General features: G+C 42.4%; 1 protein-coding gene across 1 annotated transcript in view; it reads right to left on the reverse strand.

Annotated features, from left to right (window-relative positions):
• Positions 1-1,026: 1,026 nt before the first annotated feature.
• ATP10D (ATPase phospholipid transporting 10D (putative)) overlaps positions 1,027-21,303 on the reverse strand; it is a 179,023-nt gene continuing 158,746 nt past the window's right edge. Inside the window, exons 19-23 of the mRNA XM_069744508.1 lie at positions 11,656-11,856; positions 11,125-11,205; positions 9,381-9,485; positions 7,229-7,416; positions 1,027-5,992 (exon numbers count right to left, since the gene is read on the reverse strand). Of these exons, the coding sequence (XP_069600609.1) occupies positions 5,755-5,992; positions 7,229-7,416; positions 9,381-9,485; positions 11,125-11,205; positions 11,656-11,856 (813 nt within the window). The 3' untranslated portion in view covers positions 1,027-5,754. The remainder of the gene's footprint in view (positions 5,993-7,228; positions 7,417-9,380; positions 9,486-11,124; positions 11,206-11,655; positions 11,857-21,303) is intronic.

A 21,303-nucleotide genomic window follows, 5' to 3' on the forward strand; every position in this document is an offset into this window, starting at 1 on the left:
GATTTGCAAAGAGGGGAAAGCAGGAGTGTAGCGAGGAGAGAGAATAATTAATCGGCCAGCAGAGTTAAGGACGGACTGGAGGGGTGCGAGAGTGTTAGAAGGTAGGCCATAAAGGAGGTTGTTGCAGTAGTCGAGGCGGGAGATGATTAAGGCAATGCCCAAGCATTTTGGTAGAGTAAGAGTTGAGGATTCTGGAAATATTTTTGAGCTGGAGGTGACAGGTGGTGGCGAGAGCTTGGATATGCGGTTTAAAGGACAGGGCAGAGTCAAAGGTTACTCCGAAGCAGCGGATTTTGGGGACAGGTGAAAGTGTGATTTCATTTATTTTGATAAGATAGATCAGGTAGGGAAGATATGTGAGATGGAAGAAAGATAATTAGTTCAGATTTGTCCACATTGAGCTTGAGGAAGCAAGAGGAGGAGGATATGGCTGATAGACACTCTGGGATTCTGGAGAGCAGAGAGGTGACATCTGGGCCAGATCTGAGTGTCATCAGCATATAGATGGTACTGGAAGCCATAGTACCTTATGAGTTGTCCCAGGCAGAGTGTATAGATTGAGAATAATAAGGGTCCAAGTGCAGAGCCTTGAGGAACACCAACAAAGAGGGGGTGAGATGAAGAGGTAGTATGGGAGTAGGAAACGTTAAATGTGCGGTTGGTAAGGTATGAGGAGATCCAAGATAGGGCAAGGTCTTTGACACCAAAGGAAGGGAGACAGTGGTCAACTGTGTCGAAGGCAGAGGACAGATCTAGAAGGAGGAGTATAAAGAATTGTCTGTTAGCTTTGGCTGTAAGTCGTTAGTAATTTTGGTCAGGGCAGTCTCAGTGGAATGGTGGGGACGGAAGCCAGATTGTAGATCCCATACATACAGCAAGTAAACCAGACATCAACCCTTCTCTCTTCAGTAATACCACACACCCTTCGGGCTAAGGGACCGGTTCATGCAGCACAATGCAAAAATGTTTGCGCTCTTTTATAAACCTGATAAAGCATATGATATCTGCATCTAATCAAGGACAGAATTACAGCAATTTATTTTCTTTATTTGGATTTACCAGCAATAAATACATTGTGCACAAATAGAAACCCATCTCCTATAGAGAAGGCATAAAAGTATCTGTCATAAAAAAAACATTAAGAAGTATTGAAGGTGCATTGACCCTACAGTTCGGACTCACAAGCGGACAAACGTCTCTTAAATAATGGGCTTCGTAGGCTTAACCCAAACATTACCAGAATGCTAGGCTTGACATCATAAAAAGAATCGGCACATTCAAGCAGAATACATATACCGTCCATTGGAGGCACTACAGGTGTCAGCAGTCAGGAAAGCCCCAGATCCTAAGTGCATGGACAGAATCTACCAACCCGGGCACTTGCAGATTTGCAATAAATTTAGTAAAACTAAACTTGTAATTTAATGTTTCTTATGTAAAACTGTCCAAACTATTAAAAAGATATAAAAACAGTTACAAAACGTGAAAACTTTACAGTTTGGCGGACATATAATTACTTGCTTGGATATCTCAAGGTCAAGTAGACATTTTACTAATCAAGATAGATGCAAACCAAGGAAAGGGACCTTTACATATACATTTGTGATTCCCAAGTACTTGTTCATATTTTAAGAAGTTGTGTGAGATTTAAAAAAAAAAAAAAAGTCTGAAAATGTAATTTTTCGTCAGAACAGGCGCCATTCTGGAAAAGTAAAAATCAAACCCTTTATTCTCAGAGAACCCAGTTAAAGTGTTTTTACTTCTATTTGGCAAATTTAAAAACAAAAATTGACAAACTTTAGTGCACCAAGTAAAGAAAAAGTTTTAAGATATGTATTTTTAATGGTCCCGGTGATAATTACAATCCTTCTGCCAGTTTCAAATAAAAAGACAACGTAGACCCTGTGTATCATGGGCGTCAGATCAGAAAATAGGAGGATTAGGATGAGAAGTGGAAGATTTTCCCTAGAGATAAAATCTAATGTTAGGATATGTATGGACTTAGAAAAACCCATCTGCTTTCTTATAAAGTGCTACGCTCATCCATACGTTGTGTCTGGGACAGCAGCTCACACTCATTGAAAATTCCGGCCAAAACAGACTTATAGGAGAAATCAATTTATTGTACTCCTCATTTTGCCAGCAGTAATATGTGCATATTGAATCCATTAAAATACTTACCTTCTCCCGTTTCCAGTGTTGCTCTGGTCCTCTACTTCACCATGGGACCGCAGCTTGGCATAGCCGCCGTACACCGTTGATATTTAGTTACTTTCTCAAGGTAAGTCTATGAGAGCCTTGCTGTGAGTCTTACAGGCTTACATTAAGTAACTTCCAGTGCACAGGAAAGACGCTGTGAGAGTCAGCTCATTAGAAATGCGATCACATGGTGCAGCAACGATGGAAACGGGAAAAGACCAAGATGGGCAAGTGTGGCTAGAGGAAAGGCTAATGTTGCCTGCAGTCACCACTAGCTGTGTATGGGAGGAGGGTACCTAAAGAAGCACTCCCATCTAGAGATTTTTATACAATGGGATGTCCGATGACTGTGAATGTGACTGCACACTTGTGAATTCTCATACGCGCGTTGTGAGGATTTTATATTGCCGGGGGTCATGTGATGGTTAGTATGCAATGTGCATACTCCCGGTCACATTCCTACTAGACGGCATTGAGTGAGCCGCCGCACATCTAGTTGGAATGTCACATGACCGCCGCCCCCAGTGCGGGAGAATCCTCACAGCACATAGTGAGTGCGATGTGAGGATTCACAAGGCTGCAGTCACAGAGTAGCTGTAAGCTTGTAGTTTAGGAGCAGACAACCCAGTCAAATATTTGTGTATGAGCATGTACTGTAGACTCACATACCGCCACTCTGGTGTCCAGCACCGTTCGTCTCCGCTTGAGTGACAGCACCGAAATTGTGGCTATTGGTCTCACTAGGCGCGAGCTGGAAGTCTCGTTTACACACAGCGCAGAGGAGCAGTGCGGTGCTGGACACCGCCGAGAGCAGCGATAGGGGACTATATTATTACACTCTACATTACACGCATGTACACAGATTTAATTAAAAAATATATAGATGGAAGTGCTTCTTTAAAGGGAATCGGACACCAGGTTTTTGCTACCTCATTCCAAGAGCACCATAATATAGGAAAAAGACCCCAGATCCCAGGATATATCAGTTTACTGGGTGCAGCAGTTGTAACTCAGTTCTTAGATGTAATACGAAGCAGAGCTGAGAAAGCTAACCCTGCCCATACCACAGCTCACTGTGTGTAGTGTCTATTGACAGTTTACCGATTATCACAGGAGGGGGAGGGGTCTGATCAGTGCTCACCCACCAGCTAGTCACAACAGTGATAATGTCCTAGTGATAAAACCTTCATTGTATGTAAATCGCACACAGCTTGATAAGTGACACATCGTTGACTTCAGTGTTTGAACCCCTACCTCATGCTGTTCTCATTACATAGCCAAAACCTGCTGACAGATCCCCTTTAATATATTAAACTGAAGAATAGTTTGCAGTAGGCTCCCTATCTCTAATGGTGGCTCAAGGCAGCCATCATGTTATCTTTTAAATATGTGACTATGCAAGAGATCTGGAGATGCATTTTAAAAAAAATGGAGCTCCAATCAATATTAATATACATTAAGAACGTAAATGACAGAATTTTCATATACAAAATGACATGTTCTAATAAGGAAGGGGGATATTTACGTCAAGATATAGTCAAATGGTGGTGTTCAGTTTATGGCTATAGCCTTTACAATGAAAAAGGGACAATATAACAACAATTATATAATAACGCTTAATTATTACGAGGATGTTCAGGAACACAGTATGAATTAGGAAGTTTTGTAAAGGATCTATAGTTCCCGACATTCCAACGTAAGAACGTGACAAATCAACATGTTCACAAAATAACAGTAATTAACTACTAAAAAAAAAAAAAATCAGCTGAAAACTGCAAGAACATGTGAAAAGAGTCTTAAAGACCATCAAGAATAAGGCTCCTACTAGTGATGAGCGCAAGTGCGCTTTATTCCAGCTTGCACAGAGTATCGGGGTGCTTAAGCGACATGTTAGAGTCCCCCCATATGTTTTGAGGCCATCTAACAGCCGCGAAATATGAGGCCGCAGGAATTGGAACATGTCACTCGAGCTCCCGCGATACTCGCTGTATACTCGAGCACTATAAGCAAATTTGAGTAACAAGCATTGTGCTCACCACTAGCGCCTACATATTCCAAGGTGTGGGACCTAACGCAGCAGCATGTAAGGCACAGACGCCATCGTCCGGCAGTGTAATACATTAAACCTGAGAACTACCAGCTGGTTACTACACTTCTATACTTGCGAACAAGAGATACTGGCCCGGATAAACAAATGCACCACAAAAATTATTCCATTGCATATAATTATTCAATTCTCGATATTCTCAATGATACATGGATATGTAAGTGGTGACAGTGGAATAAAAACCTCAAACATTGAAAGGGTTAAAGAAGTCAGCCTTAGCAATACTGTTATTCTGTAATCCTTTGTAATAATGTATATCATGGTAATCTATATAATGGTGTGCAAGAGTATTAAAATAGTTTACCGATGGCTATCTTCCCTGGTTTTCGGCGCCGCTCCAGTCCTCTTCTAGCCCGATCACACAGAGGTATGTATGTGGACCGGAGTAAGTCTATGGAGGGTGGTGTTCCGAGTGTCCATAGACTTGGATGGGGAAAGCAGCACCGGCCGGTGGTAGACGGTACAGATAATACATACAGGATTATTACCGGTAAGTATTTTACATACCGTTACATTCATTACCAGGAAGGATTACGGAATTAAAATTTTGCTGAGCCTTATTTAATGTGGTGCATAATAGCTGGCTATGCCCTTTGTATGCAAAAGGAATCAAGTGCAAATATAAGGTAATACAGTAATAAAACACTGATATTCTTTAAGAAAGCATTAAAAAGGATTTTTGACAATGCAGGAATATTCCTAAAATCTAGATGAGATTGGTGACTCCGGGCTGAACGCATTGACCAGAAAACAAGTCAATGTTCACCTCAACCACTGAGAATTTCAGTAGCAGGAGAGACCGATCAGCTACAATTAGTGGAGGAACACAGCAGTGGGTAATCTCTACAGCACTCCCACAGGCGAACGCAAGCATTACACAGGACCTACTGAAAAACAGCGGTCTTTATGTGGAAAGCATGGATGGGCTGGGCTCCTCCAGAAAGAGAAACGCTTTTAATAGCTCCTCTTTCTTCCAGCTAAGCATCCTTTTTAAAGGTGTAAAGTTAGCGCTAACTGGCAAACACCACAGAGCCCCTCACGACAGATCACAGGGGTCAGTTCCGGACTGGATAAGTCAGGTGTAAGAGATGGTGAATGTGGTCACTGTTCATAGTGATCTGGTGTGGCAGATGGCAAGGAGATGGGTAGGATCTCCATATACTCCCTGTGACGAGACGTTCTTACTATTCGCTCTTTCACCTTTTTACATCATCTTTCAGAAAGTGACAAAATACAAAATATTGCAATATACGGAGCAACATAACACTGAGTGGTCTATAGAATATGGCAGACGCATGAAAACACTGTATAAGCTTTGGGCTATGCCTTGGTCAGACATCATTGCTTGATATAGATTACACCCAGTAGTGAAATGCAGGCCTCCTATTGAACACTGTAAAGACAGAAGTGGTGCAGTAAATGAATTTCTCGTCTTTTCAGGTTGGCGGTCACACGTCATAGCTTGTGTTCTCTGTCTCCGGAGATCGCATGCAGGGAGCCTCCTCACCCACTTTTGCTGCTTTGCTGCCATCTGCTGGCACTGCATGGAATAAGGTATTGTCAGTCTTCGGTAAAAACCAGTGTTTAATGGCACTTGAACGGTCCCCTGGAGACATGACATCAAGCTGTTTAGCACTCTGCTGTGGCGTTGGAAACACAGTTCCTTGAAATATCCGGAAAGTAAACCTAGATAGAAAATGGACAAAAAAAACAACGAATTAATTCAGTTTTCAGTACAGACTGGGATATCAGGACTGGACGTGGGTCTGCTGACCCGAAATCAAGGAGTCAATTTAGTTTGGGTCAGGAAATCTGCGGCTGATCGGGACATCACGGCGAGTTCTTGGGCTGAGAAAGTTGGGCGTATGAAATAAACTTTGGAGTTACAAAAACTAAACCAAAAGGAAATAAACGAGACAATTGGGATCAGAAAAAGCCCGGCTTTAACTCAATGGCGAGTGGTTTAGTATTTGCCTCTGAATCTTTCCCAGTGCACACATCGATTGTACATGAACCAAGCCCAAATCTATTCATTGGGGGCCCTGGAGGAAAGATGGAAGCATGCTGTAGGGTCAGATGGTTGTGTCACTTACTGGGCTGTGTTTTTTTGTTTTCTCAGCAGGAGATTATCACTACCTGACTAGGTCTCACGTGCATGGCAGTCAAGCTAATATGTGTAACCCCGCCCCCCACCACTGATTGGCAATTTATACAGGAAGCTGCCAATCATTGGTGAGGGAGGGGTTACACAGCTCACTATTCAGAGCACTGCTACATCTGCAGCAGAGCAAGCAGGGATTATATCATCACCATCATAGTTGCTGCACCAGTAAACTAAGTGATACATCTCTAGAATCAGGGTCTCTTTCTCTACATTATGCGGCTAGCAGATTACATGGCAAAAACCTGCTGACAGATTCCCTTTAATGGTTTGGGATGCATATATTGTTTCTTTAATTTTCTGTGAGGGCTCATTCACACATCTGTATTTCAGGTCAGAGTGCCATCAGTATAAAAAAATTAAAAAAAAAAAATAATTAAAATCGCTGTTTGCACCAACGTCTTCCATAAATCGTATGAGAATCACCCACTGAAGTCTATGGGTGCGCAAAAAAATAAAAAAAAATTGTCACAGTATAGCATCTGATTATTACGGATAGATTGCAGTTCTGTAATGCAGGAAACTGTAAATGCTCCTGTAAGTGATCAATAGCCGTTGCTGTAAAAAAAAAAAAAAAAAAATTGTATACAGAGGACAAGTGAGAAATAAAATCGTCACACTTTTCTGGATGAAACTGAACGATTTTTAATATTGTGGTGTGATCCTACCCTTATGAGTAGGGGGATCACAATCACGTGGATCTGTGACAACACCACCCTGCATCACTGATACACAGTATACATGTAATCCTTCATACATACCGTGGTAAAAGTGCAATGACCACCGACATCACACACACGAGATAAAACACGGGGTCTGTCAGGTGCGTCTGCATTATCCAGTATGGGTTTGCAGGTGGCATACACTTCACACACACTGCATCAACCGCCAAGGTGAAGATAAAGTAGGCGACAATGCTTACAACCATCACCGTCCAGTGGATCCATGTCTGAAACGCAAAGCACACCTTTATCAAATCACACAAGCATAGAGGGCTAAAAAAAAAAAAAATGTTTATTCTTATTGTCTTAAGATCTGTTACCAAATTTTAGAATATAAAACTACACACATTAAATCTTAGACCCAATGGGGCTGGTGTCAGTTCTTTGAATTGTCTTGTCTGAATGGCTGTATAAACCTTTATGAACGTTGGCCTGCTTGGTAATAAAATGAGCATTTTAGGAGTTTAGCTGGATTCTCAATGTAAGTACACCAGCCTCATCAAGCTAAATGATATATTATTCTTATGTATGCATTTTATATTAGGACAGATCTGCTCTAGGACTTAAAGGGGTTGTCTGGGCTGCAGCCGATCCCCGACTTCCGCTTCATGTTCAATCAGTATGAAGGCAGGTACGGTGACGCCGGTCACAACACCGCAGGAGATCCCCAGGACTGATTGCCGACACCGCTGGCACAAGAGGAAAGAATAGGGTTTTTTTTATTTTACAGGGGCCAAACATTTAGCTGAAGGGGTTGTCCTAGTAGCAGATAACCCCTTTAAGCTCTGCTTATTCTTCATTTCCTGAACTCGGGAGATGCGGTGTCTTTTTAAACAATGAAGGGAAGGAAAATGTGAGTGACGCAACAAGTTCGCTATGCCCATTTATTACGCTTGCTTATAAAGTGCCATCATATTCTGTGGAACTTTATAGCCATCGTCACAATCTACAGTAAATTCCTCATCAGTGTGTCTTTGTTGGATGAAAACATACAGGGAGAACATACAAACTCCTTGAAGATGAAGTCCTTGTAGGGTTTTGATCCCAGGATCCAAGTGCTGCAAAGCAACAGTGCTAACCACTGAGCCAATGTGCTGCCCAATTGGTGAGGGTCATGGAGGATGGATTAAACCAGGGGTGTCAATCTGCATTCCTCGAGGGCCTCAAACCATGCGTGTTTTCAAGATTTCCTTAGCATTGCACAAGGTGCTGGAATCATTCTCTGCAGGTGATTAAATTATCACCTGTGCAATGCAAGGAAATCCTGAAAACATGACCTGTTTGCAGCCCTCGAGGAATGCAGTTTGACACCCCTGGATTAAACAGTATTGGCCTATTGTGAGAGCTATTAACGTCTAATCCACTAAAACGGCTTTAACCCCCCCCCCTCCCCAAACTAAGGCCTGCTCACTTCACCCCCCCCCCCCCCCCATTTAACGTGTATGCTAGGACAGTCCCCAATGTACACATTAAGTATGCCCACTAAACTGCCCACTTAAAATATGGAAGTTGCAGGGTTGCAGTTGCAGTTGGGCTTTGTCTCAGCAAGGAACTTGCAATCAGAATTATTCGCCCTCCATTTCACTTTAGGCATCTTCGCAAAGTTTGAAAAAAAATCTTTCTGTTGTTTGCAATAAACCAAAGAAGAAAAAATGTAAATAGGTCAACACAGCTAATATAAGTGGTTTCTCCAAACTCCGCACAAAATGTCACTTTTACTAATTACTGCATTCTCCCAATTACTCACCACCTTCATGACAAGTGGCCTGTATCTGCTGCTGGCAGTGTACTAAGCCACGGATGAGGGCATCGGATCTTGTCTAGAGACAGATCTCACATAAAGGACAATAAGGGTATATGTGTCAAAGCGACAGAGCATAAGAGCACACACTTTCATGCACACCGTATAAGCCATGAGTGCACAGTGGACGTTAAGGGGTTAAATAAAGGATTTCTAAAGTCCATTTTTAATATGCAAATTAGCTGTTTTGACGACTCGATGGGACATACGTTTCCCCAGACTAGTCGTCCAACTCAGCTTGTTTGTATATTTGGCAATTCTTTGATGGGAACATGGATGAAGAATAAGAGACACGATCTGCCCGATCCCCTCCAGCTCAGGCCGTGTGCCCCTTATCATCCCATCTGCTGATCGGTGTTGCATAGCCCGACTCCCCATGTACGGACTCACCATACTCTTACTCTCAATCAGGAGATGCAGTAAAACCACAAACAATGTTGCTGTGATTATGAGGTTTCCGAAAGAATAGATGTCCATGACTGAGCCGAAGTAAGTCTGCAAAAAGATCACAGAGGCAGAAATATGTCAGCAAATGTTTCATGATTTATCACAATCAACCAAATAAGACAAATGATGCCGCAGAGCATGTGCAGTGTTCCACAAGTGCCGCTATCTGCTGCCTCTATGCAGCCCCATATCAAGGAGATCGCATTTAGGAGCAATATTTCTACACGGCTTTCTGAATAAAAATTTCATTTCTTTATGGCAACTTCTCTGAAACCATATTTATATGCAAATGAAGGAAACAAAAGAGGGTCACTAAGAAAGCACCAAAATTACAGGACCGCCAACTTGGCAGCCTCACGCAAAGTCACGTAAATCACCTAGTATCATGATAAAGAGACTTATGCATATATCAGTAAAAGACATGCTCCGGACACATCTACTCCTGCAGATCTTTACTAAGTAGTTCATGGCAGTTCTTGAGGTTTACTATAGTCAGAAATGGTGGCATCAAATTAGATAAAAGTATTGCAACATTTCTCATCCTCCATGTAGACTTCGTTTATTTAAAACGGATCTCCAGCCCAGTGCAAATGTTCAGCAAGCACTGCAGATTCCTGGGTCCTAACAGTCTGTTATTTGCCCAGTTAGGATTAGTTTCTGCCCTGCCAGTTCGAGCGGTCACATGCCAGATAGCTTCTCATCTACTTCTCTAAGCAGATCATTAGGATTTGGCATGCTGCAGTTCTTGCCAAAAATTTGCACTGGGCTAGACAACCCCCTTTAAAATCAACTGTATGAAGAAGGAAGACTGTTAAAATTTGGAAGCAAAGCAGCACAGCTGTAGACAAAGGGAACCAATCACATAAAAAAATGCTATTATATGGGGTTAAACTGCAGGTTAATAGCATTACAATGCTGCTTGAGCAGCTTACTCAAACTGTGGCTACGGGGAGAAAAAGGATTTTTTTTCTTCTTGGGAGATGCCAGCTTTCAGTCAGAGGCATGCACAGAGCAGCTACAGTCACACTCACAGCACCACTCACTATACAGTTTATATAATCACAGCTTTCTCAGCAACGCATGTTTGCAGAGTCAACTGTCAATCAAAGTGACGGGGAGTGCTTACAGCCACAGTATAGTGAGCGATGACTGTACTCACTTCATGTACTTTCCCTGTGACTGAAAGCCAGCAGCTCCCAGGAGGAAACAAGTTCTTTTCTCCAGACAGCTGCACTTTGCAATGCTATTTACCTGCACATATCTGCAGGTAAATACCATTTTCCATGACAGGTTTTCTTTAATGTTCTGTATGCAATACATTTTTAAATGTGTCAACATTATTAACAAGCTGACATAAGAAACGGCAAATGATAAACCAGTCTTCGTAAATGTGGGCCATTTACATAAACCACCATTAGTGTCCAATTGGTTGTGAGTCCCAGAAGTGCCCAGAAAATCACACAAGCCCAAAGAAATCTTCACGTTAAGTCATCACCAATGAGGGCCGCTAGCTTTAATCATTGCTAGTGAACATACAAATAAGAAAAATAGAGGCATTGTGGTGACCTTAAGGGAAAACTAAAAATCCATATGTAGGTTGAAAATATTTCATAAAAGTTCCAGAAAACAAATGCACACAACTTGTAAAAGCAAATGAACTTCGTGTATCCATGACTCTGCTACTTACAAAGTAAGGGATGAAGAAGCATGCCAGACTTTGATAGAAAGCATCCAGTATGGTGATCCAAAACGTGGATTTCTTATAAGCCTAGAACAGTCATATACATTGTATATTTAGGATTGAGAACAATTCATGTTAAAGAGAATATGACACCAGGTTTTTGATATCTAATCTGAGAGCAGCATGATATAGGGACAGAGACCCTGATTACAGTGATGTGTCACTTACAGGGCTGCTTGCAGTAGTTTTGATAGAAATCAGCAGGAGATTATCACTAGAGGACTAGTAAAGTAGAGCTATTCCCATAGCCGCATGGAATAGTTTACATTTTCCGCTCTTCATTGTCCTTATATATCCATATCACAAAAAAAGCATTAAACCATTTTAATGCTTGGATTACTCAATATGAAAGCAGATATTGAATTCAATTAAAGGTATCATGTTAACTGAGAAGTCCACACTAATATTAGTCCAGAGGGCACAAAATATACAATGTACGAGTAAAAGCCACATGGAGCACATGCGAGTGGTGCTTACCTCTGAAGTCTGCCCAGATCTGTAGAGCTCTGGCAAAGCGAGCAGGGTGTCAGCAGACACATCTTTATCAAGAACACCGTAGATTATTGGGGGCACAGACGTAAAAATCAGATTGAAGAGAATTAACATCCAAACATCCACCATTGATGTTCCCGAGAATCCACAGAAGAACTGGTACCAGAACAAAAGGTTCACAAACATCTGGGGAGAGGTAACATTTCTTTTATTAGTTTTCTTGCTATAGATTTCAATATATGGACAATTCTACATTTTTTTAGGTTGGATTTGCACAATGGAGAAGTGTAGTGTGCCGTGCTGCACGTACAAGTGAAGCTCATTATTTTATGACGCTAAACTACATGTGGTTTTGCTGTGCACTTTGCTGCCACACGGCACACAACCGCTCGTTGTCCGCACTATGTAACCCAGCACCACTCCAGCATTTTATTTTTTACTGCTGGAGTGGTGCCACTAATCTAAGTTCACTGCCCCTAGACTTATACTTAGCAGCCTTAGCATCTTGAAGGTTGTGACCTGCTGGATCTCTTAAGTGTTTGCTGGGCGATCCGGAAGTCACAACTTCGAACGAATTGAACATGAAGAGGCAGTCAGAGCGCATCCACAGCATAGACGTCCTCTTCAGATTTAATTCATACGAAGGTGAAGACCGTGACGCCAGGTAACATAGTAACCTAGCTTTTAAGGTTGAAGGAAGACTAAGTCCATCAAGTTCAACCAATATCCTAACCTAACATGCCCTAATATGTTGATCCAGAGGAAGGCAAAAAAACTCCATGTGGCAAACCGTAAACTCATATCATGACAACAGCATAAAAGCCCAACAACCGCACAAAAGCCCGTGGACTGCGAGGGTCGCCACTGCTGGAACAGCGCTGACACGGGAGGTGAGTAAACGCTTTTTTTTTTTATTGTGTCAGGGCTTAACATTTAGATCAAGAAGGAGTTGTCCTAAGAGAGGACAGTCTTTTTAATATGTTTCTCCAATTACAGTGCTTCACCTCATTGCAAAACTGTACCAATTACAAGTTTTGTGTCGTCAAAGTCTCAAGTAAATGTACTCTAGTAAAGGTGAACAGGTCAGGTATGACCGCAATTTCTGGTGTTAACCTCTTACTTACACCGGCAACTACCTGGCGGTTATAATTAATGGATAGCTGTCAAACTTGCAGCCAATGAAGCCAACAATTATGAATTTATTACAGCTAGTATGTCTCACTCTGCTATGTGCAAAAGAATGAAAATCATTCACCTCAGTCAGCCTAATGAATGAATAATGCATGTAAAAAAGCATAGCTTCTCCATTATTGTACGAGCTTAAAAGAGAAAAAAAAATGAAAAAAGGCGTTTAGTCACTATAACAGTCTTAAAACCCTTTGGCGGAGTATTCTCAAGCTTGGAAGTTATCTACTCTATAGAATAAGGGATAATCTCCTAATCACTCCTGGGATCTCCACCACTCCAGAGAAATAAAAGGCTCTGAAAAACCCTCTGTGAATCCAGTGGAGGTCAATAACTCACACTGCTGCTAAATTCATTCTTTACGCTACCACTGCAGAAAAAATCGAGTGCTGTGCTCAGCTGGTCTTTGGAATTTCCTTAAGAACGATCAAACACTGCTCCATTCACATTCTGAAAAGCCACATTTCTCGGGATCAATGGAGCACCCAGCTATCAAGAAATTATCTCCTAGCCCAAGGATATGGATAACCTCTAAACTTGAGAAAACCCCGTTTATAGGGTATACAGCTCTTCTCCCATTGGTTCATCATGTGGGCACAAACTCGTATATGTGTGTGTGGTGAAATATATATATATCTATATGTGCGTAGTGACATACAGTTAGGTCCATATATATTTGGACAGAGACAACATTTGTCTAATTTTGGTTATAGACATTACCACAATGAATTTTAAACAAAACAATTCAGATGCAGTTGAAGTTCAGACTTTCAGCTTTCATTTGAGGGTATCCACATTAAAATTGGATGAAGGGTTTAGGAGTTTCAGCTCCGTAACATGTGCCACCCTGTTTTTAAAGGGACCAAAAGTAATTGGACAATTGACTCCAAGGCTATTTCATGGACAGGTGTGGGCAATCCCTTCGTTATGTCATTCTCAATTAAGCAGATAAAAGGCCTGGAGTTGATTTGAGGCGTGGTGCTTGCATTTGGAAGGTTTTGCTGTTAAGTAAATATGCGGTCAAAGGAGCTCTCCATGCAGATAAAACAAGCCATCCTTAAGCTGCAAAAACAGAAAAAAAACTATCCGAGAAATTGCTACAATATTAGGAGTTGCAAAATCTACAATTTGGTACATCCTGAAAACGAAAGAAAGCAAACACTGGTGAACTCATCAATGCAAAAAGATCTGGGCGGCCACGGAAGACAACAGTGGTGGATAGTGTTGAGCGATACCGTCCGATACTTGAAAGTATCGGTATCGGATAGTATCGGCCGATACCCGAAAAATATCGGATATCGCCGATACCGATATCCGATACCAATACAAGTCAATGGGACATCAAGTATCGGAAGGTATTCTCATGGTTCCCAGGGTCTGAAGGAGAGGAAACTCTCCTTCAGGCCCTGGGATCCATAGGGATGTGTAAAATAAAGAATTAAAATAAAAAATATTGATATATTTACCTCTCCGGCGGCCCCTGAACTCAGCGCGGGTAACCGGCAGGCTTCTTTGTTCAAAATCAGCGCTTTTAGGACCTGAGAATCACGTCCCGGCTTCTGATTGGTCGCGGGCCGTCCATGTGACCGCCACGCGACCAATCACAAGCCGCGACGTCACCGCAAGCTATTAACGCGCTCATTTTTAAAAATGAGGCGTTAATGACTTTCAAAGACGTAGCGGCTTGTGATTGGTCGCGTGGCCGCGACCAATCACAAGCCGCGACGTCACCGCAAGCTATTAACGCGCTCATTTTTAAAAATGAGGCGTTAATGACTTTCAAAGACGTAGCGGCTTGTGATTGGTCGCGGCCACGCGACCAATCACAAGCCGCTACGTTTTTGAAAGCCATTAACGCGCTCATTTTTAAAAATGAGCGCGTTAATAGCGGCTTTTTAAAAATGAGCGCGTTAATGACTTTCAAAGACGTAGCGGCTTGTGATTGGTCGCGGCCACGCGACCAATCACAAGCCGCTACGTCTTTGAAAGCCATTAACGCGCTCATTTTTAAAAATGAGCGCGTTAATAGCTTGCGGTGACGTCGCGGCTTGTGATTGGTCGCGTGGCCGCGACCAATCACAAGCCGCTACGTCTTTGAAAGTCATTAACGCGCTCATTTTTCAAAAATGAGCGCGTTAATAGCTTGCGGTGACGTCGCGGCTTGTGATTGGTCGCGGCCACGCGACCAATCACAAGCCGCTACGTCTTTGAAAGTCATTAACGCGCTCATTTTTCAAAAATGAGCGCGCTAATAGCTTGCGGTGACGTCGCGGCTTGTGATTGGTCGCGTGGCGGTCACATGGGCGGCCCGCGACCAATCAGAAGCCGGGACGTGATTCTCAGGTCCTAAAAGCGCTGATTTTGAACAACGAAGCCTGCCGGTTACCCGCGCTGAGTCCAGGGGCCGCCGGAGAGGTAAATATATCAATATTTTTTATTTTAATTCTTTATTTTACACATCTCTATGTATCCGATACCGATACCCGATACCACAAAAGTATCGGATCTCGGTATCGGAATTCCGATACCGCAAGTATCGGCCGATACCCGATACTTGCGGTATCAGAATGCTCAACACTAGTGGTGGATGATCGCAGAATAATCTCCATGGTGAAGAGAAACCCCTTCACAACAGCCAACCAAGTGACCAACGCTCTCCAGGAGGTCGGTGTATCAATATCCAAATCTAATATAAAGAGAAGACTGCATGAAAGTAAATACAGAGGGTTCACTGCACGGTGCAAGCCACTCATAAGCATCAAGAATAAAAAGGCTAGACTGGACTTTGCTAAAAAACATCTAAAAAAGCCAGCACAGTTCTGGAAGAACATTCTTTGGACAGAGGAAACCAAGATCAACCTCTACCAGAATGATGGAAAGAGAAAAGTATGGTGAAGGTGTGGTACAGCTCATGATCCAAAGCATACCACATCATCTGTAAAACACGGCGGAGGCAGTGTGATGGCTTGGGCATGCATGGCTGCCAGGGGCACTGGGTCACTAGTGTTTATTGATGATGTGACACAGGACAGAAGCAGCCAAATGAATTCTGAGGTATTCAGAGACATACTGTGTGCTCAGATCCAGCCAAATGCAGCCAAACTGATTGGTCGTCATTTCGTACTACAGATGGACAATGACCTAAAACATAAAGCCAAAGCAATCCAGGAGTTTATTAAAGCAAAGAAGTGGAATATTCTTGAATGGCCAAGTCAGTCACCTGATCTCAACCCAACTGAGCAGCATTTCACTTGTTAAAGACTAAACTTCAGACAGAAAGGCCCACAAACAAACAACAACTGGAAACCACCGCAGTGAAGGCCTGGCAGAGCATCAAAAAGGAGGAAACACAGCATCTGGTGATGTCCATGAGTTCAAGACTTCAGGCAGTCATTGCCTACAAAGGGTTTTCAACCAAGCACTAAAAATGAATGTTTTATTTAACCCCTTTACCCCCAAGGGTGGTTTGCACGTTAATGACCGGGCCAATTTTTACAATTCTGACCACTGTTCCTTTATGAGGTTATAACTCTGGAACGCTTCAATGGATCCTGGTGATTCTGACATTGTTTTCTCGTGACATATTGTACTTCATGACAATGGTAAAAATTATTTGATAGTACCTGCGTTTATTTGTGAAAAAAACGGAAATTTGGCGAAAATTATGAAAATTTCGCAATTTTCCAACTTTGAATTTTTATGCAATTAAATCACAGAGATATGTCACACAAAATACTTAATAAATAACATTTCCCACATGTCTACTTTACATCAGCACAATTTTGGAAACAAAATTTTTTTTTGTTAGGGAGTTATAAGGGTTAAAAGTTGACCAGCAATTTCTCATTTCTACAACACCATTTTATTTTAGGGACCACATCTCATTTGAAGTCATTTTGAGGGGTCTATATGATAGAAAATACCCAAGTGTGACACCATTCTAAAAACTACACCCCTCAAGGTGCTCAAAACCATATTCAAGAAGTTTATTAACCCTTCTGGTGCTTCACAGGAATTTTTTGAATGTTTAAATAAAAATGAACATTTAACTTTTTTTCACAAAAAATTTAATTCAGCTCCAATTTGTTTTATTTTACCAAGGGTAACAGGAGAAAATGGACCCCAAACATTGTTGTACAATTTGTCCTGAGTATGCCAATACCCCACATGTGGGGGTAAACCACTGTTTGGGCGCATGGCAGAGCTCGGAAGCGAAGGAGTGCCATTTGACTTTCAATGCAAAATTGACTGGAATTGAGATGGGACGCCATGTTTCGTTTGGAGAGCCACTGATGTGCCTAAACATTGAAACCCCCCCACAAGTGACACCATTTTGGAAAGTAGACCCCCTAAGGAACTTATCTAGAGGTGTGGTGAGCACTTTGACCCAACAAGTTCTTCACAGAAGTTTATAATGTAGAACCGTAAAAATAAAAAATCATATTTTTTCACAAAAATTATCTTTTCGCCCCCAATTTTTTATTTTCCCAAGGGTAAGAGAAGAAATTGGACCCCAAAAGTTGTTGTACAATTTGTCCTGAGTACGCTGATAGCCCATATGTGGGGGTAAACCACTGTTTGGGCGGATGGGAGAGCTCGGAAGGGAAGGAGCGCCGTTTGACTTTTCAATGCAAAATTGACAAGAATTGAGATGGGACCTCATGTTGCGTTTGAAGAGCCACTGATGTGCCTAAACATTGAAACCCCCCACAAGTGACACCATTTTGGAAAGTAGACCCCCTAAGGAACTTATCTAGAGGTGTGGTGAGCACTTTGACCCACCAAGTGCTTCACAGAAGTTTATAATGTAGAACCGTAAAAATAAAAAATCATATTTTTTCACAAAAATTATCTTTTTGCCCCCAATTTTTTATTTTCCCAAGGGTAAGAGAAGAAATTGGACCCCAAAAGTTGTTGTACAATTTGTCCTGAGTACGCTGATACCCCATATGTGGGGGTAAACCACTGTTTGGGTGGATGGGAGAGCTCGGAAGGGAAGGAGCGCCGTTTGACTTTTCAAAGCAAAATTGACAGGAATTGAGATGGGACGCCATGTTGCGTTTGAAGAGCCACTGATGTGCCTAAACAGTAGAAACCCCCCACAAGTGACACCATTTTGGAAAGTAGACCCCCTTAGGAACTTATCTAGATGTGTGCTGAGCGCTTTGACCCACCAAGGGCTTCACAGAAGTTTATAATGGAGAGCCGTAAAAATAAAACAAAAATTTTTTCCCACAAAAATTATTTTTTAGCCCCCAGTTTTGTATTTTCCCGAGGGTAACAGGAGAAATTCGACCCCACAATTTGTTGTCCAATTTGTCCTGAGTGCGCTGATACCCCATATGTGGGGGGGGAACCACTGTTTGGGCGCATGGGAGGGCTCGGAAGGGAAGGAGCTCCATTTGGAATGAGGACTTAGATGGAATGGTCTGCAGGTGTCACATTGCATTTGCAGAGCCCCTAATGTACCTAAACAGTAGAAACCTCCCACAAGTGACACCATTTTGGAAACTAGACCCCCTAAGGAACTCATCTAGATGTGTTGTGATAGCTTTGAACCCCCAAGTGTTTCACTACAGTTTGTAACGCAGAGCCGTGAAAATTAAAAAAAAAAATCTTTCCCCCCAAAATTATTTTTTAGCCCCCAGTTTTGTATTTTCCCGAGGGTAAGAGGAGAAATTCGACCCCAAAAGTTGTTGTCCAATTTGTCCTGAGTACGCTGATACCCCGTATGTTGGGGGAAACCACCGTTTGAGCGCATGGCAGAGCTCGGAAGGGAAGGAGCGCCATTTGGAATGCAGACTTAGATGGAATGGTCTGCAGACGTCACATTGCGTTTGCAGAACCCCTAATGTACCTAAACAGTAGAAACCCCCCACAAGTGACCCCATATTGGAAACTAGACCCCCCAGGGAACTAATCTAGATGTGTTGTGAGAACTTTGAACCCCCAAGTGTTTCACTACAGTTTATAACGCAGAGCCGTGAAAATAAAAAATCTTTTTTTTTCCCACAAAAAATATGTTTTAGCCCCGAGTTTTGTATTTTCCCAAGGGTAACAGGAGAAATTGGACCCCAAAAGTTGTTGTCCTATTTGTCCTGAGTACGCTGATACCCCATATGTTGGGGTAAACCCCTGTTTGGGCACACAGGAGAGCTCGGAAGGGAAGAAGCACTGTTTTACTTTTTCAACGCAGAATTGGCTGGAATTGAGATCGGACGCCATGTCGCGTTTGGAGAGCCCCTGATGTGCCTAAACAGTGGAAACCCCCCAATTATAACTGAAACCCTAATCCAAACACATCCCTAACCCTAATCCCAACAGTAACCCTAACCACACCTCTAACCCTGACACACCCCTAACCCTAATCCCAACCCTATTCCCAACCGTAAATGTAATCTAAACCCTAACTGTAACTTTAGCCCCAACCCAAACTGTAGCCCTAGCCCTAGCCCTAACCCTAGCCCTAACCCTAGCCCTAACCCTAGCCCTAACCCTAGCCCTAGCCCTAACCCTAACCCTAGCCCTAACCCTAACCCTAGCCCTAACCCTAACCCTAGCCCTAACCCTAGCCCTAACCCTAGCCCTAAACCTAACCCTAACCCTAGCCCTAACCCTAGCCCTAGCCCTAACCCTAGCCCTAGCCCTAACCCTAGCCCTAACTCTAACCCTAGCCCTAATGGGAAAATGGAAATAAATACATTTTTTAAATTTTTCCCTAACTAAGGGGGTGATGAAGGGGGGTTTGATTTACTTTTATAGCGGGTTTTTTAGCGGATTTTTATGATTGGCAGCCGTCACACACTGAAAGACGCTTTTTATTGCAAAAAATATTTTTTGCGTTACCACATTTTGAGAGCTATAATTTTTCTATATTTTGGTCCACAGAGTCATGTGAGGTCTTGTTTTTTGCGGGACGAGTTGATGTTTTTATTGGTAACATTTTCGGGCACGTGACATTTTTTGATCGCTTTTTATTCCGATTTTTGTGAGGCAGAATGACCAAAAACCAGCTATTCATGAATTTCTTTTGGGGGAGGCGTTTATACCGTTCCGCGTTTGGTAAAATTGATGAAGCAGTTTTATTCTTCGGGTCAGTACGATTACAGCGATACCTCATTTATATCATTTTTTTATGATTTGGCGCTTTTATACGATAAAAACTATTTTATAGAAAAAATAATTATTTTTGCATCACTTTATTCTCAGGACTATAACTTTTTTATTTTTTTGCTGATGATGCTGTATGGCGGCTCGTTTTTTGCGGAACAAGATGACGCTTTCAGCGGTACCATGGTTAGTTATATCTGTCTTTTTGATCGCGTGTTATTCCACTTTTTGTTCGGCGGTATGATAATAAAGCGTTGTTTTTTGCCTCGTTTTTTTTTTTTTTTTCTTACGGTGTTTACTGAAGGGGTTAACTAGTGGGCCAGTTTTATAGGTCGGGCCGTTACGGACGCGGCGATACTAAATATGTGTACTTTTATTGTTTTTTTTTTTTTATTTAGATAAAGAAATGTATTTATGGGAATAATATTTTTTTTTTTTTTTCATTATTTTGGAATATTTTTTTTTATTTTTTTTACACATTTGAAATTTTTTTTTTTTTACTTTTTTACTTTGTCCCAGGGGGGGACATCACAGATCAGTGATCTGACAGTTTGCACAGCACTCTGTCAGATCACTGATCTGATAGGAGTGCAGGCTGCTTCACAGTGCCTGCTCTGAGCAGGCTCTGTGAAGCCACCTCCCTCCCTGCAGGACCCGGATCCGCGGCCATCTTGGATCCGGGGCTGGAGGGAGCAGGGAGGGAGGTGAGACCCTCGCAGCAACGCGATCACATCGCGTTGCTGCGGGGGGCTCAGGGAAGCCCGCAGGGAGCCCCCTCCCTGCGCGGTGCTTCCCTGTACCGCCGGCACATCGCGATCATCTTTGATCGCGGTGTGCCGGGGGTTAATGTGCCGGGGGCGGTCCGTGACCGCTCCTGGCACATAGTGCCGGATGTCAGCTGCGATAAACAGCTGACACCCGGCCGCGATCGGCGGCGCTCCCCCCGTGAGCGCTGCCGATCGCATATGACGTACTATTGCGTCCTTGGGAAGTAAAGCCCACCCCACATGGACGCAATAGTACGTCTAATGGCAGAAAGGGGTTAAAATTATTGAATCTGTCCAATTACTTTTGGTCCCTTTAAAAACAGGGTGGCACATGTTAAAGATCTGAAACTCCTAAACCCTTCATCCAATTTTAATGTGGATACCCTCAAATGAAAGCTGAAAGTCTGAACTTCAACTGCATCTGAATTGTTTTGTTTACAATTCATTGTGGTAATGTCTATAACCAAAATTAGAAAAATGCTGTCTCTGTCCAAATATATATGGACCTAACTGTATGTCTAGGGTTATATGTGTGACTAGTGATAATGTAGCATCTGTCCTGAAGGCAGGT

The sequence above is a fragment of the Ranitomeya imitator genome, chromosome 1 (assembly GCF_032444005.1).
Source record: "Ranitomeya imitator isolate aRanImi1 chromosome 1, aRanImi1.pri, whole genome shotgun sequence".
NCBI classification, from domain to species: Eukaryota; Metazoa; Chordata; class Amphibia; order Anura; family Dendrobatidae; genus Ranitomeya; species Ranitomeya imitator.